The following is a 21,530-nucleotide window of genomic DNA, read 5'->3' as shown; positions in this document are numbered from 1 at the left end:
ACCGTCTTCCGATCTGACTTCCTCTGCTAACGTTCTAATCTACACTGCTGCCACCTGTCGTCACGGAGAGGAATTGCAGCCATTTCGTATAAATAAAAAAATACGGGAAAATATTTTACCGAGAGGACGGCGGGAGAGAAGGTTGAAATACGGAGAATCCTTGGAAAAACGGGAGGGTGGACAGGTATGATTTCAATATGTGCGTCTTCATCATGCATGCATGCAGACCTGTGTGGTGTGGACTATGTGTGGTTCTGTAACGTTACTCATACCTATAGCCTATGTCAGCATTGCAAGCGTCACAGTAAATTCCTCCCTGTGAGGCACGCGCAGCGCTGCTGAACCCTTACTTTACAAGTTATACTGGCACATGAGTAACAGCAATGGATTATGGGTAAATGCAACGTTAAAGCAGTGCCAATGTAAGACTGACTTTACATTAAACGAATGACAATAATAATATAAAGTAGGGTATTATTTGGACTAAAGAATGGTGTTCACCCTACGCGCATGGTGAGGGAGAGCACCATACATTATACACTGGGAAACCACGGCCGAGAGTGAGCTCTCCGGGAACAACCCCACTTTGCCCGACAGTTTTCTTGGCAACCGTCTTCCGGTCTGACTTACTGTGCTAATGGTCTAATCTACACTGCTGCCACCTGTCGTCACGGAGTGGAATTGCAGCCATTTTGTATAAATAAAAAAAAACAGGAAAAATACGGGAAAATATTTTAACGGGAGGACGGCGGGAGAGAAGGTTGAAATACGGGAGAATCCCTGGAAAAACAGGAGGGTGGACAGGTATGATTTCAATATGTGCGTCTTCATCATGCATGCATGCAGACCAGTGTGGTGTGGACTATGTGTGGTTCTGTAACGTTACTCATACCTATAGCCTATGTCAGCATTGCAAGCGTCACAGTAAATTCCTCCGTGTGAGGCACGCGCAGCGCTCCTGACCCCCCCCCCCCCAAAAAATATAATGAGCTGGTATGGTTCGCATACTGTTAGGGACGTGATGTCACGTGCCACTCTCAGCCAATAGAGTGACTACTTCGGGCACTAGAGAAAGCGCCCTCGGGTATCTTATTTGACAGCGCTGATGGTGTTATGTTGTACGTACGTATTTATTTACGTATGTATGTATTTGCATTTTGCCCTGCGAGTTGCGCACTGACGGTGGAGCTGAGATGGAGCGCCCATGAAAAGGGAGTGGAGGGGGCTAGGGGCTGGGGGATGAATAGGACACGCAAAGAATTCTTTCTTCTTTTTCTTTTAACCAGGGGGACGGCTCTCTAGCGCCCTCTATGGACGAACCGCCACTGTCTGCACCTGATGCGCTCTGATGTTGCGGATAGTTGAGGCTATTGTTCCTACACTGGGGTCTGTGCAATAAAACATTCATTCAGGAGAAAATGGCACAGATGTATCAATTTAGTTTGACAGTCTTATCTGAATCTTGTGTTTCATTTAGATTAATAAGTAACCCCATTCCCGTAATATCAATTGAAAATGTCCTTTTCTTTTTTCTTCTTTTTAAACCAATAGTAGTCACATGGTTTCTTGACACGAATGTTATATACATTTGGAAATGTCCACCAACTGGTGAATTCCCAAACACAACCTGTGCAAGGTAAGTAGAGGCAGGGGATAACTTGGTCTGTCTGCATTTTCTGTCCCTATTTGACTTGTGGTTAATGCATAGTAAACAGATCTTGTAAATAAAACGTGATGCATTTGTAGTACTGAACCATCGAGTTTGTTCCACGCGATAATCTGTCTACTAATCATGTGTTGATTTCCAGCAGGTTAGTGTCTGATGTTCAGGATGAGGTCCATGGCGAGTACAACGGGGGGTTTGATGTTACTCCTCTTCTTCATGCAGACTGTAACTGAGATCAGCTCAGGTAAACTGTCATGCTGTCATTTTGGACTTAAAATAGTATGTCTCTTCAATTCTACCTTTCCCAAAGTTGAATGTACATGGTGAGATATAAATGCAGAATTTGTTTTAAATAAGTGAATAAATAAATAAATATATAATTTATTATAAAGTATATATATATCGAATAGAAGTACTTTATTGATCCCAAGGGAAATTCATATATATATATATATATATATATAGAGAGAGAGAGAGAGAGAGAGAGAGAGAGAGAGAGAGAGAGAGAGAGAGAGAGAGAGAGAGAGAGAGAGAGAGAGACAGAGAGAGAGAGACAGAGAGAGAGAGAGAGAGAGAGAGAGAGAGAGAGAGAGAGAGAGAGAGAGAGAGAGAGAGAGAGAGATTATTATGTTGGTGAGTGTTTCCTTGGGGTTGCTTTGAACGGATTATTCAGGGTAGTTTGTTCTCCGTTTTCTGTAGTTGCTGTTTATCTTTAACCAAATTCTCATCGTTTTTAGTTCATGTGTCCCCCCCCCTCCCACATCTGAGCAGATATGTATTGTTAGATGTGATTTAGTCCAGAGTTCCATAACTATATTGAACATAGAAGATATTGATAGAAGAGTGGCAAGAGTCATTCATATACATTATGGACGAACCTCTAGAATATAAATGAAATTAAACTATTACTTATTTTACGGGGGACCCTCTGGAAACCCCTCAAGGACCCCTGGACCACGAAAACCACTGCAGTAGAACACAATACATAACTAGTGCATATAAAAATAACTCACTGGAGAAGTTGTTTTGTTCCTCTTGTATAAACCATGTTGATAAAACACAATCGCATTGTCTCAGCTTCTTCAAGTAAGAAATAATGACAACAAATTGCATGCCATAACACATAGAATTTAGTCCATCTATAGAAATGGCATGGCTGTACTGTATGTGTTACGTTTGTCATATAGTCTAATGTCTGTCTGTGTGCTTTCTTTGCATTATGTGAGAGTGAGATGTCCTTTGTCATGTACCCTGTGTGTTGTCCTGTTTGAACAGGGATTGTTGTATGTTATTGTGCAGTTAAACAAATCAAATTCAGGTGTATCGCTACATTAGCGAATAAAGTGATTCTGATTATGTTGTCAATTGTGTTGGTGTACGTTGCTTTGCAGTTTCAAACACTCCTTATTTTCTTTAAAATGTTGAACAGAGGTCAATGCTACAGAACCTTCGATAATTCCTCCAACCACACCTCTTCCAAGACTGTCAACCACTACCAGCAGCAACAACACAGCAGCAGAGGGGAAGGTCCGCCTGGCCGATGGAAGGAACGGCGCCTGTTCAGGCAGAGTGGAGATCTTCCACCGTGGACAGTGGGGGACAGTGTGTGATGATGCCTGGGACCTGAATGATGCCCAGGTGGTGTGTAGACAGCTGGGCTGTGGCCGGGCCCTGTCTGCATCCCATTATGCACATTTTAGACAGGGTAGAGGGCCCATATGGTTGGATGATGTTCAGTGTTCAGGCAATGAGTCATCTATAACAGATTGTAGACATCTGGGGTTTGGAATCCACAACTGTGGTCACAATGAAGATGCTGGCATTATCTGTGAAGTTAAATATATAATATGCATAAATACACAACAGATTAATAGACAGAAAAGAATGACATACAGTGTTGAGGCTTTCTGTATTTTTCACCCATCCCAATTTAGTCGTTATGTCAATTCCCTTCCTGGTCGTTGCGCACAAAAAGCATCGATTTATTTTTGTGATCATCTACATGTACAGTTAGAGAAGAAAAAGAAGATATGTCTTCATGTAAAAATGGAATTTTTAGGTGGCTTAAAGAACAATATAGCTTTTTTTTTTTTTTTATATATACATTTCAACATTTGATTGCTGCATTCATTTAAATTTTCATTTCATTAGGCGGTCAGGTGGCGTAGCGGAGATTGCGCTCGTAATCAATGCAAGAGGCTGCGGTCTCGACTCCCGGAGTCAGCATTGCCCTGCGGCTTGGGCCGGTTGTCATACTAACTCGTTTGGCTGGGTTAGGGGGAGGGAAGTCGTGGGTGGTAATCTGGCGTTGTGGACAGCGACACATACAGGTCAGGTCTGGGCGCCTGCTCAGCGAAAGGCAGGAAATGGTGAAGGCAGCGTGAACTCCCACGCGTCCACACTTCACAAATGAGAGTACTCGCTGCCAGGTGAGAAGAGAGCCACTGGCTGTCTCCACATGTGTCGGAGGAAGCATGTGGTGGACTTCAGGGTTCCCTTGTACCGACCAGTAGGAGGAACATGCGCACAACAACCAGGTAGGGGAGGGGGGGGAATTGGCATAACGACAAAAAATTGGGATGGGGAGAAAAAATTGAAAAATCAGGCGGAGAAAAAGAGGATACAAAAATATTAAATTTTTCATTTAATTCATTGTGTTCATCATTGTCGTCATCACGTCAGTCCCCACTCCCTAACACACTGACTGTTAGGGTTTGTAACCAACCTCAAACGCAACGGCACAGAGAGGAAGTTCAGAGTTAGCCAAAGCAAGGGCGTATTTATTTACAGAGTCACAAGATGGAATGAAGTAGAGCAATTGAACAAACGGGGAATCTGGCATGTGAAGATTGTTGCGGCTCTGCAGATACTCCCAGTAGGTAGTGGTGAGGAATTGGCTAGTGATGTTTGAAGCGGCTCTGCAGATCCTCCCAGCTTTCACTCCCGGTGGAAACGGAGAGAGAGAGAAATCAGAGTTAGCCCAGCGCACACACAGAGGCAGAGAGGTGACTGATCCAGTATAAATCCAAGTGACTTGATCTTCGGTGTACCACACACAAGTTAGCAGAGTCCAGAGAAAAAACAATACGGTATCTTCAGTGTTAATCTACACTTCGGTATTCACCAAACACACAAAAAACTGATAATCCAAAAGATAGTTTCCAAAAACTCACCAGAGCGCAACGCGAGAAGCGGGCAGATTACGAGGCGTAGCTCCGAACGGGGAACCAGGTTCTCCACAGCAGTTCTCCACAAAAGATCCTGGAGAGCAAAAGACAGCAACAGCGACGGGGAAGGCAGGTATATGCAGGTGTAATTCAAAACGACCCAACATCGATAGTAAGGGGGTCTGAGCATATAAAGCCTACAGGGGCGCTGATTACAAGCTGTGACAGCTGCGGGATGAGATTGATACTTGCTTCAAAAGCGTGTGGCGAGGAAAGCACCAATCAACACGGCACGCATTAATCACATAGTACCTTAAAGGAACGGAGCGTGTGGCAGGGAGCGGACCAAAACCTCACACTGACTCTGCTTGGGGTGCTAAATGAATTGCCCCCTAGGCATCATATTTGAAGACGCTGACTGGGTAAATTTATGTTGCTAGGTGCATTTATTTAGCTATGTAATTTTTCAATTGGCTGCGTTGCGCACTGACTGGGGCGATGTTTCTAGCGCCCCAGAAGAAAGAGGTTGATGAACAGGAAGCACAAACAATGATTTATATTTGATATATTACACATTATTGTGCATTCTAAACAAAAACATACTTAAAATGAGTAATTATTATTTATTTAAAAAAAAAAAAAAAAATTTTTAGCGGTGGCCTCTAGTGACATTCCGCCACTAAGTGGGACTTTTAGTTGCCTTGTAGGTTTATGGATATTATTTTTCCCAGTCCTACCAGAGGTTAATACCACAAGACCTCCAGCCACACCTCCTCCCAGACCAATAAACACTACCACCACTACAGCGATAGCCAACATCACCAGGCCAACAACACCAGGCAACAACACAGCAGCAGAGGGGGAGGTTCATCTGGCCAATGGAAGGAACGGCTCCTGTTCAGGCAGAGTGGAGATCTTCCACCGTGGACAGTGGGGGACAGTGTGTGATGATGCCTGGGACCTGAATGATGCCCAGGTGGTGTGTAGACAGCTGGGCTGTGGCCGGGCCCTGTCTGCACCACATACTGCCCTGTTCGGACAAGGAAGTGGACCGATCTGGTTGGATGATGTCAGGTGTACAGGCAGTGCAGCCACCAAGGATTTGGATCCCACGACTGTAGACACAACGAGGATGCTGGTGTTGTCTGTGAAGGTCAGTATGAACATGTATTCCTATAATAACCAATCCTTTCTGTGTATGTCAGCATCTGTCATGATGAAAATGTATTTGACTGCTCAGTTTGGACAGCGTTTGGACACAGTGCTTGTCTCCAAATAAAGTAAAAAAAAAAAATATATATATATATATATATATATATATATATATATATATGCATACTGTATATGTATTTGTATTTCAGCTGGTGCTCCATTGAGGCTGGTCAACGGCTACTTTGACAACCCTTGTTCTGGCAGAGTGGAGGTCTACCATGATGACCAGTGGGGGACGGTGTGTGATGATGCCTGGGACCTGAATGATGCCCAGGTGGTGTGTAGACAGCTGGGCTGTGGCCGGGCCCTGTCTGCATCCCATTATGCACATTTTAGACAGGGTAGAGGGCCCATATGGTTGGATGATGTTCAGTGTTCAGGCAATGAGTCATCTATAACAGATTGTAGACATCGGGGGTTTGGAATCCACGACTGTGGTCACAATGAAGATGCTGGCATTATCTGTGAAGGTAAATATATTATGCATAAATACACAACAAATTAATAGACAGAAAATAATGAGATACAGTGTTGAGCTGCATCTCATTCTGGGTCCCAGTTTTCTGATGGTGTAGAGTATGTGGCACCTGCTGTTGCCCTTGAGCCCATCTCCAATACCCCCCACAACCCCCCAAAAAGGGCTTAGACTCCATTTATTTGTGGCAGTTAATATTTGGGTGGTTGACGTTTTTTTTTAAATATATTGCATATGAGTAATGGAAATCATTCAGTTCTGTTTTACGGACTCTTATCTTTCTAAAAATATGTGTGGTATTGTAGATTTTTTCGTGTAATATATTTTTTTCCATTAGTATAATGTGCTAGTGAGTAAAATTGTCATATGGTGTGACATGAAGGTTATTCTGTACAAAATTGAAAAGGGGTGTATTTTGTATTATGTATGTTTATTTATCAGCATTCCTCATCACTACTCTACACATTTCTAGCTCTTCCTTGTGCAAATTAGTTACATTTTGCATAATTTTTCTTAATCAAAACTCATGGTAAGACGATTGCACTAAATTTGACTATGTATTTCTAATTCATTTTGGCAAACCTTCTTATAAAAACACCAAAATGCTAGAAATATTTGGTGACACTGTTATTTATCTGTCCCATTGATGATTTTAACATGTCTTACCAAAAAGCCTTCATAATTTCATAATTCTGAAAGTCACACCAAATGATATGCCGTCACGCCATATGATGAATCACACCACACAACAACCCGTAATGCAAAAACATGTATTTAATAAATTTAACAAACAACCAAAAACATATGAATTATATCATGGGTTCAAATAAAAAAACTGTTGTAAAATGTTATAAACAGTGTGTCACAAAATACATCGTATAGCACTTGGGTTCTGAACAACTGAATAACCTGAAGAAACATATGAATTAATCGTCCAACCGTTACAATCAATTGTAATAATCATTGAAATTTATTTTTAATAAAAAAAAGTATTCACTACATACATTAAATGTAGTCGAACATAACAGTAGAATCATTTTGAAAAACTGTTTTAAAATAGTGTCTCACAAAAGACATTAATAGCACTTGGGTTCTGAACAACTGAAGAACCTGAAGAAACATCGTCCCAACTGTATTAATTCCAAGGTGCTGTCTCATTTGAATATTGTCTTATCAATTCTAATAATTATTGAACATTTATTTATTTTGTAAGTCAAGGCAATTTAGTTGAACAGTGACTGAACAACAAGCCTCAATTATGTATTGCCGGCTCAGTACTGATTGAACAGAAGCCAGTCGTAGTTGGCAAGCATGGCAAACCGACTGCAATGCTGGGGTTGTGTGATTTTACTCAGTATTTATTTTTGGTGGTAGAAAATGCAGTCGGGCCTCCTTGGCCACACAAAAGCATTCTGCCTCCCAAGCTGCTCCAGACAATTCACCTTCAGCTCATCCTCATCTATTTCCATTATCTGCCCCACATATGGCCTTTCTCCATACTTCACTATTACACATACTTTTCATCATCATCATCATCATCACCATCTTCATCAATGAGATCTGACTGAACTTGAATGATGATGGGACCTTTGCTTGATGGGTCAGGTGGCACATCAGCAGGAGAGCTACTTGACTCTGCACAGGGCACATCCGATGTGTTGTGGTCAAACTCAAGTTGAGTTGGCTGGTAGCAATCTGTTTTCTCAGACCCCATGTCAAATCTTCACCTTTTTCATCCAAGTGTGTGCGTGCGCACGCGTGTTTACACTATGAGATTTCTAGATATACTGGGCTTTTCTACCCGTGTACAGCACATGTTGTACAACTACAGTAATATATTTTATACGTTTAATGGTTAAATGAACTTTTCTCGTCTTCTTCTCAGGACATCCCCTCTCCTTACAGGATCTCCATTTAGCCTCTCCCTGTATTCTCTTGTTCTGTCTGTACTTGCCATTCCTCTATGAAATCTGTCTCAAACTGAAAAACAAGTGAAGGGGAAATATTTCAACTACAACATATTGTAGATAGACATGGATTTAGTTTAAGAAATGGAATAGTAGGGAAGTAGGGATACAAGTAGGTATACCTTAGAAAACGTGTTTATAATACAGTGACAAAGTGTTAAAAGGACAAAATATTCATTAAACTTAAGTATTAGTTATAAAATATGTATTAAATAGCATTATATATGTAGTTAAATGCAGTTCATATCATATAGTGTGACACGTGAATAATATGGTGTGACGAGAAAACCCTGTCACACCATATGATGAAGTGTCACACCATATGATGTTTCATGAACTTAGCACACCATTGTGCATTGGGGCTATATGCTAGCATGCTAACAACATGCTCATTGGCACATGGCAATATATATTTAAGTTTAGTATTGACTAAAAAGTATCTTATTTTTGGCATTTTTGCGTAAAATGCATCACACCAAAAGACAGTGTGAAAGGTCTAAAAGTGGAAGTGCCAAAATATACCTTATATATTGAGAAAACTAAGAGGGGTAACTCACCTTCTAACCTTGTAATGACTTTTCAGAGATGTTGTCCTACTTCCTGAAAAGATGAAGGACCCCTCCACCCCAAAGGTTTCCAAACAATTGCCCGTTGAAAAATATGAAAATGGTGTCACACCAAATGATATCCAATTTTGGGACAAAACCTTTTTGTTTCTGGAGCATTCAAAATATTATGCCTGGACTTTTAGAAGATCACACTAACAAGTAGACATCTGAGTTGTCAATATGTAGTTAAATAAATAACAAATGCAAAAAATTTCTTGTTTTTATTCAAAATCAAACTTTGCAAAATGTCCGTGGGACAGTCACACCATATGAGCTTTTACTCATTTGGCTGACATTTTTGAATAACTGGAACAATATTAGCAAAAATGCTCTGTGCATTCATATAATACTAAATGTTCTGTGCAATATAACAACATTTTCTCATATATTTTTTCATTATTTACTTATCTTTGACACTAAGGACTCCAAAAAGGCCACGTCACGTCAACCACCCATTTACCATACACAATGCATAGATTTATTTTTGTGGTCATTTACATGTACAGTGAAAAAAGAAGATATGTCTTCCTGTAAAAGAAATTATTTCTAGGTGAAATTGAATAAATGGTATCTGTCCACAATCTAATCACATTAAACTATTGCTGTATGCGGTGATGTTTCCTTGGTAATGTTGGATCAGTGGGACCTTTAGTTGACTTGTAGGTTTATGGATATTATTTTCCCCAGTCCTACCAGAGGTTAATACCACAAGACCTCCAGCCACACCTCCTCCCAGACCAATAAACACTACCACCACTACAGCGATAGCCAACATCACCAGGCCACCAACACCAGGCAACAACACAGCAGCAGAGGGGGAGGTCCACCTGGCCGATGGAAGGAACGGCTCCTGTTCAGGCAGAGTGGAGATCTTCCACCGTGGACAGTGGGGGACAGTGTGTGATGATGCCTGGGACCTGAATGATGCCCAGGTGGTGTGTAGACAGCTGGGCTGTGGCCGGGCCCTGTCTGCACCACATACTGCCCTGTTCGGACAAGGCAGTGGACCCATCTGGTTGGATGAGGTCAGGTGTACAGGCAGTGAGTCCAACCTCACACAGTGCAGCCACCAAGGGTTTGGATCCCACGACTGTAGTCACACAGAGGATGCTGGTGTTGTCTGTGAAGGTCAGTATGAACATGTATTCCTATAATAACCAATCCTTTCTGTGTATGTCAGCATCTGTCATGATGAAAATTAATTTGACTGCTCAGTTTGGACAGCGTTTGGACACAGTGCTTGTCTCCAAATAAAGTTAAAAAAATATATATATATATATGCATACTGTATATGTATTTGTATTTCAGCTGGTGCTCCGGTGAGACTGGTCAACGGCTACTCTGACAACCCTTGTTCTGGCAGAGTGGAAGTCTACCATGATGACCAGTGGGGGATGGTGTGTGATGATGCCTGGGACCTGAATGATGCCCAGGTGGTGTGTAGACAGCTCGGCTGTGGCCGGGCCCTGTCTGCATCCCATTATGCACATTTTGGACAGGGTAGAGGGCCCATATGGTTGGATGACGTCAGGTGCACAGGCAATGAGTCTGCGATCACACAGTGCAGCCATCAAGGGTTCGGATCCCACAACTGTGGTCACCACGAGGATGCAGGTGTTGTCTGCAACTGTTAGTCTGCAACACTACTATCACCGACATCTAAGAAGGGAGATCCCCCCTTGAATGGCCCTTCTAAGGTTTCTCTCCTCCACACTGCCTGTGGACCATTTTTCCCTATTGTTAGGTTTTAGTGAGTTTTTCCTTACCTTCGCGTGGGGTATGTCTGGGAGTGCTTGCATTCTTTCATTTATTTGCATTTATTTTAAATTTGTTGGACCTTAAGGTGTTCTTGTTCTGTTCTTGACTTATTGTTATGTTTTCTTCTTGACTTGTTTAAAGAAGACATGTACGGCCCATGGGGACATTAACGTGTGTTGTCGGGCCTTATAAATAAATTTGATTTTATTTTATTTGAGTCTGTGAAGGTAAATATGAATATGTATAGCTGTATTAATAGTAGGGCTGGGACTACTATAGGGCTGGACCGCGCCGTGGAAATGGCAGCGGTGATACACATACGTTGTCTTAAGACTTTGCATGTAACATGTATCATCAAATGCGCATGTTGGTGTGAAATTTATGTGTGCCATTATTACTATCAACTAATAATAGTGGAATATTACTATAATGAGCTGTATGTGTATATGAACCAAGCATCTCACTATAATGTACCTGTACTTTATTCGTGACAATAAACTACTACTACTATATCGCATTAATTTCTATTAATTAACTACAGAAAGAATTAAAAGTTTAAAAAAGTGATGCATTTAATCGTATGATGATTTTTCTTTATTGTGTACGAATGTTACCTTTCAAATGAGACCAGACTCATGCATGTGCTATAAGTATAAAGTATAATAAATCGCAAATAACTTTTTTTCCTAGTCTGAAATAAGAGAAATTGAGATCAATCAAGAGTTTTCTTTTTCCAATGGTCAACTGTTCTGGAATGTACTTGAAAGTACTGCGTTTTACTTTTACCTTGAAAGTGCTTGAGTTTACAAAAGGTCCTTTGTGCTATATATATATTGTTCCTAAAATTGCTGCACTTTCTTAAAAATTGCATTGATCTGTTGGTCTGTGTAGCTAATACAGGATTTTGCTGCTTAAACTTATGTATAATTTCATTGATTCACTCGTATACCAAAATTAATTTGAATTGAAATGTTTTGCTTTTCGCATCAAATATTGATATGCGATTAAAATGTGATTCATTTCTATTAATTAACTATAAAGTCTCGAATTAATTCGATTAAAAAATGTAATCAAGTCCCACCACTAATATAGCTGTCTCTTAAAATAAAGCAGCACTCAAAAGTGTCAACACCGTAGGCTTGGTTGTCACAGCATTATTCACAGTGAAGGTTCTAAAATAAAAATAAAAAAAGGATTGATTGACATGAAAAGTTGTACTTTTATTAATCCCCTTGGGGAAGTGAATCATGGGGTAAGCAGGTAAAGAGTTAAATTCATTTCAGTCAGATGGACAATGTGTTGTTGGGAAGCGAAGTATAGAAGCCATTCGTGAAGGATTTCCCCGCATCCCAGATTGAGGAGACTCAGGTCACGGTCTGAGACGTGAGTAACTGACGGGTAATCAACGGTAGCTCCTAGGTAATTATTCTATATTTGTAATCCCTTACCTTAAAGTAAAGCATTACCAAGAAATGCTGCAATTTCAACGCTCTTCCTTCAAAAACAACTCTTGCTTTTCATGTTTTTTTCATTTATTTCCCCCCTCCCCCCCTCATCATCTTCCTACACGTCTCCTCTTTAGTCCAGGGTCCTCCACTCCGGGCTGCGTCTATGCCAAATACAACGCAGTTTGGTTTCCGGGTTCCTCTGATTGGCCACTAAGCCCACGTGACCGCGCGCTAGCACGGCCCCCTTATCGCCCGCTGCCGCGCTGTGAAGCGGAAGAGCCAGCGAGGCAACGCGAGGCGGTGGTTTCAGCAGCAGCGGCCGTCTTCCGAGGCGGCTCGTTCTTATTAATCCCTAATGTCATGTATGTTGTGTATGTCATAAATGTCGATATGAATTGAAAATGGGGGACCCTGATGTAAACAAGACAAACGTCTTTCTCTGGTCTGCATCCCCTTAACAATTGTGTGTATTGCGCTGTACTGTATTGTACCCATTCTGCAATCTGTTAAATAAAGTTTTCATTCATTCATTTCTCTCCCACTACTCCCATAAGTAACACTAAATAGATAAAGTACAACAACGCCAGACTCAAGAAAATGTGTTCCCTTTGGCGCAATACACACAATTTTTCTCCAGTAGCGCGACTAATATCCATATCAGTTACATCATCCAAGGTATTGTTACTCAATGTTTGTGAGCGTGGTTTGGAGATATTCACAGTAATTGTTAATTCAGTAATTTAGTCAGATCTACTCTTTATTGAAGGTACTGATATGATATGATTCTACGATTAATACTACAAATGTAATGGTCCTCAATGAGTATAACAATTACACAAAACATTAGCTTTATATCAGCCTTTCTGAAAGAAGAAATGGTTTCTTTATACATAGTCCTATATATATAATTTGAAATAAAAAAATACCATGTTCCTTAGTCCTGTATTATGATCAAACAATTACACAAAAATGCATCCTATATAGACTCATATGCCAAAACATTCAGAAATACCCAAATGATGCAAGTTTGTTTTTTTATGACATGCACAACTACAAGCTCTTAAGAACACTGACATAACCGCTGAATATCACTGAAATCCAAGTTAATGTATATCTTAGAAGTTCTTTGTTTCATCGTACAAACAGCCAAAGCTGTCATGTATGTTGTGTATATGTCATAAATGTTGATATGAATTGAAAATGGGGGACCCTGATGTAAACAAGACACACGTCTTTCTCTGGTCTGCAATCCTTAACAATTGTGTGTATTGCGCCAAGAGGAACACAGTTTCTTGAGTCTGGCGTTGTTGTACTTTATCTATTTAGTGTTACTTTTGGGAGTAGTGGGGGGAAAATGAATGAATGAATGAATGAATGAATGAATGAATGAATGAATGAATGAATGAATGAATGAATGAATGAATGAATGAAAACTTTATTTAACAGATTGCAGAATGGGTACAACACAGTACGGCGCAATACACACAATTGTTAAGGGGATGCAGACCAGAGAAAAACTTTCGTCTTGTTTACATCAGGGTCCCCCATTTTCAATTCATATCGACATTCATGACATACACAACATACATGACATTAGGGATTAATAAGAACGAGCGGCCTCGGAAGAAGATGGCCGCTGCTGCTAAAACCACCGCCTCGCGTCGCCTCGCTGGCTCTTCCGCTTCACAGCGCGGCAGCGGGCGATAAGGGGGGCGTGCTAGAGTGCGGTCACGTGGGCTTAGTGGCCAATCAGAGGAACCCGGAAACCGAACTGCGTTGTATTTGGCATAGACGCCACCGGACCACGGTAAGATCTTTTTCACGTAAAGTACATCCCGATCGGGCCTTGTTTTGATAGCCATCCAGGCGTTCGGCCTATGAGGCTAATGAGGCTAACACGGTTATTGCTAATCAATAATCAGAAACGACGTCCCCCGCCCACCCCCCCCCCCCCCCCCCCCCCCTTTCATGCATACATGCGTGAGGACCGTACCGATCATATGCAGTTTGAGTTTTAACTGGAGCGTATCTATAACCGAAATGCCATTGGATTTAACGTTATTAGCTATTAGCCCTGTATGTTGGCTTCCAGGAAATATACTAGACCAGATCCGGTATAACGCTTATATTCACGGCGCTATAAAATGAGAACCTATTGATGAAAATCTTTTTTCTTTAAGCCATTTTGAAGGGACGGTTTATGGACTCAATTGACAATGAGAATGGACAGATAGCAATACTATAAAGTATAGATTTAGCTCTACAAACAGCCCCACGTTTGTTTACATTCCCCGGTCCTCTTGAGATTAATTAGACTCATCCCAGTGGCCACGATTGTTTTAAGAAGATTCTATCATACCTGGTAATGCAGATCGATATGAGTTCTGAAAATTCCTGTATGAAGAGTGGTGAGTACTTTGGTGGTCGATACAATGTCACACACACTACTGGCGTAAGGGATAATGTATAGCAAGGTCATTGTCGCAAAATAATTTACCGACACTGCGTTCTGGAACACCGAGGTGCAGCCGAGGTGTTCTAAATGCAGTGAAGGTCAATTATTTTGCGACAATGACCGAGTATAGCTATACATTATCCCGCTTATTACATGGCTAACTTACTAACAATATACCTAATTCATTTTACACCATCGACAAGACAAGATCAAATGCAGACGCAGTTGTTCTGTGGCTCCTCTATTTTTTTCCAATTACCGTCCGATTTCGTTATTACCGTCCATATCTAAAATATTGGAGAAGCTGGTTTATACCAGAATTTTGAAACATCTTAATGACAATAATATATTATATGAACATCAATATGGTTTCAGACAAAAACACTCTACGTACATGGCTCTCTTACAGTTTATAGATAGAATCACAGATGCACTAGACAATAAGCAATTTTCAATTGGTATATTTCTGGATCTATCCAAAGCATTTGATACTGTGGACCATAAAATACTTATATCAAAGCTTCAGAGGTATGGTTTGGCTGGCGACGTGATTAAATGGCTCAGTGACTATCTTTATAATAGGGAACAGTTTGTTTCCATAAATGGCGATGACTCTGACAGGGCAAAGCTAGTCTGTGGGGTTCCTCAGGGCTCTATACTTGGCCCCCTTTTATTTTTGATTTATATAAATGATTTTGCTTGGGTATCTCCTAGAGTATTCTCGATCTTGTTTGCTGATGACACCAACATTATAATGTCACATGAGAATTTTGCAGTATTAATTAGGGAAGCAAATGATGGTTTATCTTGTGTCTCAGATTGGTTCCAGACTAATAAGCTATCGTTAAATGTAGAAAAATCAAATTTTATTGTATTTTGTAATAAAGGTAAAAGTTATTCGAAAAAGGAGGCAAAGCTATTGATCAGTAACACCGAAATCAAACAAGTAACTTCAACAACGTTTTTAGGGATCCTAGTTGATGATAAACTAAATTGGAAAAAACACATTGATCATGTTTGTAAAAAAGCAATGAAGTCAGTAGGTATAATTAGGAAGGTGTGTTCATTGATAAATAGAAGTTGTTTTTTAATCCTGTATTATAGTCTTATCTTTCCTTACATATCTTATTGTAACATAATTTGGGCTAGCACTCATTCATCTCATCTTCAAAAAATTATTTTACTTCAAAAAAGATTTGTTAGACTGGCAACCCTCTCAGATCGATTTGAACCATCTGCTCCTCTTTTCAAGAAACTAAACATTCTGACTGTGTCTGAGGTTAATTCTTTACAGATATGTATATTTGTGTACAAATGCATTCATGATCACAATCTACCAAATGGTTTTAATAGTTTTTTTTTTTTTTATTCAGATGTTCATTCATATGCTACACGTCAGTCCAGGGACCTGCATATACCTTATTGTGGTACTTCACTTAGGCAGTTCTCAGTGAGGTATAGAGGGTCCAATCTTTGGAATGCAGCTGATCCTATGCTGAGGAAATCTCCATCTCTGCTTATTTTTAAAGCAAACTACAAAGAAATTCTCATCCAAAAGTAGTAGATAGATAACAGGTCATGCATTTGGTTATGTGGGTGGGTAGGTTTATAGGCAGGTGGGTGGGTTGTTATATATTATTATGTACACAGTATATCCATGTATGTACTGTGTGTATGTATGTTTGTATTAACACAAATCTTTTAATGTATTCTTGTATTTTATAATATGCATATTTTTGTATTTTTGTATGTTTGATTTTATAAAACGGGGGACGTTCTTGATAAGCCTCTAGGCTTCTAACTTCTCCTTCACAATCGTTATAACTTATTATTAACCTGATGTAGTGCAGCGGGGCGAGATAAAGCTGGGAACGAGGTTATAGCTTTCGTAACTGCGATCAAAATGCTTGATTGTGATTGGTCAATAGCGCTCCGTTTCCCCTAGCAGCGGTCAACTATTTCTCGATAATTGACCGCTGCTATGGGCAACGGCGCAATAATGACCGCTGTTGGGGGCAACAGAGCGCTATTGACCAATCACAATCAAGCATTTTGATCGCAGTCACGAAAGCTATAACCTCGTTCCCAGCTTTATCTCGCCCCGCTGCACTACATCAGGTTCAATCAAGTCCACAGAACAACTGCGTCTGCATTTGATCTCGTCTTGTCGATGGTGTAAAATGAATTAGGTATATTGTTAGTAAGTTAGCCATGTAATAAGCGGGATAATGTATAGCTATACTCGGTCATTGTCGCAAAATAATTGACCTTCACTGCATTTAGAACACCTCGTCTGCGCCCAGTGATGCGTTCCTCATGGGATCGCGTGCACGCACCTGGAGCGTGCGTGCACGTGGCGTCCTTAGCGTGCGTGCAATCAGTGTTGATATGAGGAACGCAACACTGGCTACGCCTCGGTGTTCCAGAACACAGTGTCGGCCAATTATTTTGCGACAATGACCTCGTAGCTATACATTATCCCTAGCCCCTTACGTGACTGCGATGTGCAAGCCTGGGGCCACGTGACCGCAGTCACTCTCAGCTGTGCCGCGACCAGGCTAAAATGAAAGTACCAAGCGGTGATCGGGGGCTGGGGGTGGGTAAAAAATATATCAGATATGAATTTCAAAGATACCCAGCGTACAATATGGGTTTAACACAGCTTTACAGTGGGGTCTGGAAGCTCGGAGTTGCTAATAAACAGTTTAAATCATTGTTACAAAACGAGTGGTACTCACAGAGCGAACGTTGGCAAGATGGCGTCTTCTTCTTTTGCCGCTATTTGGCTGCCTGGTGCGCATGCGCTGTGGCACCAACGGCGGAAATGGACGTTCGCTCTGTGAGTACCACTCGTTTTGTAACAATGTTTTAAACTGTTTATTAGCAACTCCGAGCTTCCAGACCCCACTGTAAAGCTGTGTTAAACCCATATTGTACGCTGGGTATCTTTGAAATTCATATCTGAAATATTTTTGACCCACCCCCAGCCCCCGATCACCGCTTGGTACTTTCTTTTTAGCCTGGTCGCGGCACAGCTGAGAGTGACTGCGGTGTGCACATCGCAGTCACGTAAGGGGCTACATTATCCCTTACTTATTTTATACTGGTGTTGTGTGTTTCCTACAGCTTTTATTTTTATTTATTTTATTTTATTCTTTTTTTTTTGATATTTAAAGTTTTTTTATTTTTCTCAAACAAGACAATACATACATGACAAAACAAGACAAGATTTTTTTTTTTTTATTATTGGTCTTTTTCCCCCTCCATTTTTCCTCCGATTTTCTCCCATCCCAATGTTAGTCGTATGCCAATTACCAGTCCCTTCCTGGTTGCTGCGCACTTACCCCCCACTGTCAGATCATCTGGGAGAGTGGAGGCTACCACGTGCTTCCTCCGACACACGTCCAGCCAATCACCGCTTCTTTTCACCTGGCAGCGCGGATTCTCATCGAGAGGGCGTAGCGTGTGGGAGGATCACACTATCCCCCTCAAGTCCTATCCGCGCTTAGCAGGCGCCCCGACCAAACTGTAGGAGTCGCTGTTTACAACGACCCGGACCCACCCCGCCAGCTTCTCCCACCCTCTAATACAGCCAATTGTATTAGTGCAGACGGCCAGCCAAGCTGGTGACAACCCCGGAGCTGTGAGCTGGATTCGAACAGGCGAATCCAGCTCACAGCTCCGGGGTTGGTGACGAACGCAATCTCCGCTCGGCCACCTAACCGCCCTAAGACAAGAAATTATAATAATAATAACAACTAGACAATTCCGCGTGGGGGAAATTGTGAAAGTGTGGGTGACGCCTGTGCACCGCCGGCCAACGGGAGAGGGTCTCTCGCGAGTCTCTATGACAAACGGTTCAAAGGATACAAAAAGGGGCCGCGGCCTAAGGATCGGGGGAGCGGTCAACATAGACCAATGAAAGAGGATATCCCTACTGAGTGCAATGACACAACCCGCAAGTCGCATAGCACTATTACACTATTACACACTATTACACTATTACACTATTACACACTATTACACTATTACACACTATTACACTATTACACTATTACACACTGTTACACTATTACACACTATTACACTATTACACACTATTACACTATTACACTATTACACTATTACACTATTACACACTATTACACTATTACACACTATTACACGATTACAGACTATTACACTATTACACACTATTACACTATTACACTATTACACTATTACACTATTACACACTATTACACTATTACACTATTACACACTATTACACACTATTACACTATTACACACTATTACACTATTACACTATTACACTAGTACACTATTACACTATTACACTATTACACAATATTACACTATTACACACTATTACACACTATTACACTATTACACACTATTACACTATTACACAGTATTACACTATTACACACTATTACACACTATTACACTATTACACACTATTACACTATTACACACTATTACAATATTATACTCTATTACACTCTATTACACTATTACACACTATTACACTATTACACTATTACACACTATTACACTATTACACACTATTACACTATTACACACTATTACACTATTACACTATTACACTATTACACACTATTACACTATTACACTATTACACACTATTACACACTATTACACACTATTACACTATTACACACTATTACACTATTACACACTATTACACACTATTACACACTATTACACACTATTACACTATTACACTATTACACACTATTACACTATTACACTATTACACACTATTACACTATTACACTATTAGACACTATTACACTATTACACTATTACACTATTACACACTATTACACTATTACACACTATTACACTATTACACTATTACACACTATTACACTATTACACACTATTACACTATTACACTATTACATACTATTACACTATTACACTATTACACTATTAAACACTATAACACTATTACACTATTACACACTATTACACTATTACACACTATTACACACTATTACACACTATTACACTATTACACACTATTACACTATTACACACTATTACACACTATTACACTATTACACTATTACACACTATTACACTATTACACTATTACACTATTACACACTATAACACTATTACACTATTACACACTATTACACTATTACACCGAGTACAATGGCACAATCCGCAAGTCTCTACGACAAACGGTTCAAGAGATACACTGAGGGGGTGTGGCCTAAGGGGGCGTGGTCTAAGGATCGGGGGAGTGGTCAACATCGACCAATGAAAGGTGGTCAACATCGACCAATGGCACAATCCGCAAGTCTCTACGACAAACGGTTCAAGAGATACAATGAGGGGGTGTGGCATAAGGGGGCGTGGTCTAAGGATCGGGGGAGTGGTCAACATCGACCAATGAAAGGTGGTCAACATCGACCAATGGCACAATCCGCAAGTCTCTACGACAAACGGTTCAAGAGATACACTGGGGGGGTGTGGCCTAAGGGGGCGTGGTCTAAGGATCAGGGGAGTGGTCAACATCGACCAATGAAAGGTGGTCAACATCGACCAATGAAAAATGAAAGAGGATATCCCTACTGAGTACAATGACACAACCCGCAAGACAGAGGGCGCTGTCCAGCAATTCAGTACTGCAACACAGTGATGGGCAATGATGGGTTAAGTCGATGAGGTCATTGGCAGGTCAGCTGAGCCATGAGCCCTGAGCCTCACAGCTGTTAGGCTGAACCAATCAGCCACGAGCCACACAGGTGATGCAATCACAACACAATGACTTGCATTTTCTGGATTTTCTTTGCATGACTGCATTGTCACGTTGATTAAAAGAAAACTATAAGAGATGAAGCGTTGTGACTCGCACAGGAGCACTACAACGAGTAGGCGAAGGGTTGTGTGCGATATTGTGGCATTCGTGCGATATTGTGGCACTCCTTCGGCGATCGGAACAGAAGGGTAAAAAAGAGTGGGAAAAAAGAGATTCCTAGAGTGGATTTGCATGGCAGTCAATGGGGAGGAGAACCTTCAAAGAAATGGTCGTCAGTTGAGATATAAATGTCCAATTCCATTTATTTTTCTTTTGTGAGCGGGCTGACAGCCGTGTCATCGTTTTGATGTGTTTGTTTTATTTCTACGTCCAAAATTGAGATCACACTCGCAATTCACCCAAGGTAGTGGAAAAAAGATTATTTCAGCTCTCGCACTCTAAATTGCAATGCATTTCCAATGGGACCGAAATTTTACCGTTTAAAGTCGATTCGTAGCCAGACGGTGCAGTGAAACTTTACGAGTTCGAATAGCGCTGTTGCCATAGGTTATAGAGGGTACTGAGTTACCTCGCTCCTAAAAACATATACTCGGAACGTCCTCGCGGACGCCGAGTACGATTGCTAAGGTTACAACTACAACCTGGCGGCACACCGTTTGACGCAGCAATTCCCGGAGAGTTGGACGGTGTCCAAGAGCACAGACCCCCGGGGAGGGTCGCGCCGTGAGGGCGAGTTAAGTCCACTGCTACACACATTGCACTTATTATAGGATCTTGTATTTTAGTAACTATTGTAATTAGTATAGGCCTACTGTGTAAATTGGTATATTGTATTGTATATGGTGTTATTGGTGTATCCTATAGTTATGCTCTCTGTATTATATCGTGCCTCTTAATTTAACCTGCATATAGGCTATTCCTTCCTATCCCCTATTTATGCCCTATTTATTGTATAGCCAGGCCGGTAGCAGACGAGAGGG

General features: G+C 40.9%; 1 protein-coding gene across 1 annotated transcript in view; it reads left to right on the top strand.

Annotated features, from left to right (window-relative positions):
- The window catches only part of LOC311226022 (scavenger receptor cysteine-rich domain-containing protein DMBT1-like), a gene marked incomplete at both ends in the record, with an annotated part of 80,061 nt that overhangs the window by 34,211 nt on the left and 24,320 nt on the right, over positions 1–21,530 (top strand). Inside the window, 2 exons of the mRNA XM_084311403.1 lie at positions 3,148–3,339; positions 9,832–10,125. Of these exons, the coding sequence (XP_084167529.1) occupies positions 3,148–3,339; positions 9,832–10,125 (486 nt within the window). The remainder of the gene's footprint in view (positions 1–3,147; positions 3,340–9,831; positions 10,126–21,530) is intronic.

This window comes from Notolepis coatsorum (assembly GCF_963971535.1).
Source record: "Notolepis coatsorum genome assembly, chromosome: 3".
Taxonomy (NCBI): domain Eukaryota; kingdom Metazoa; phylum Chordata; class Actinopteri; order Aulopiformes; family Paralepididae; genus Notolepis; species Notolepis coatsorum.
This window is presented reverse-complemented; position numbering and strand designations above follow the sequence as displayed.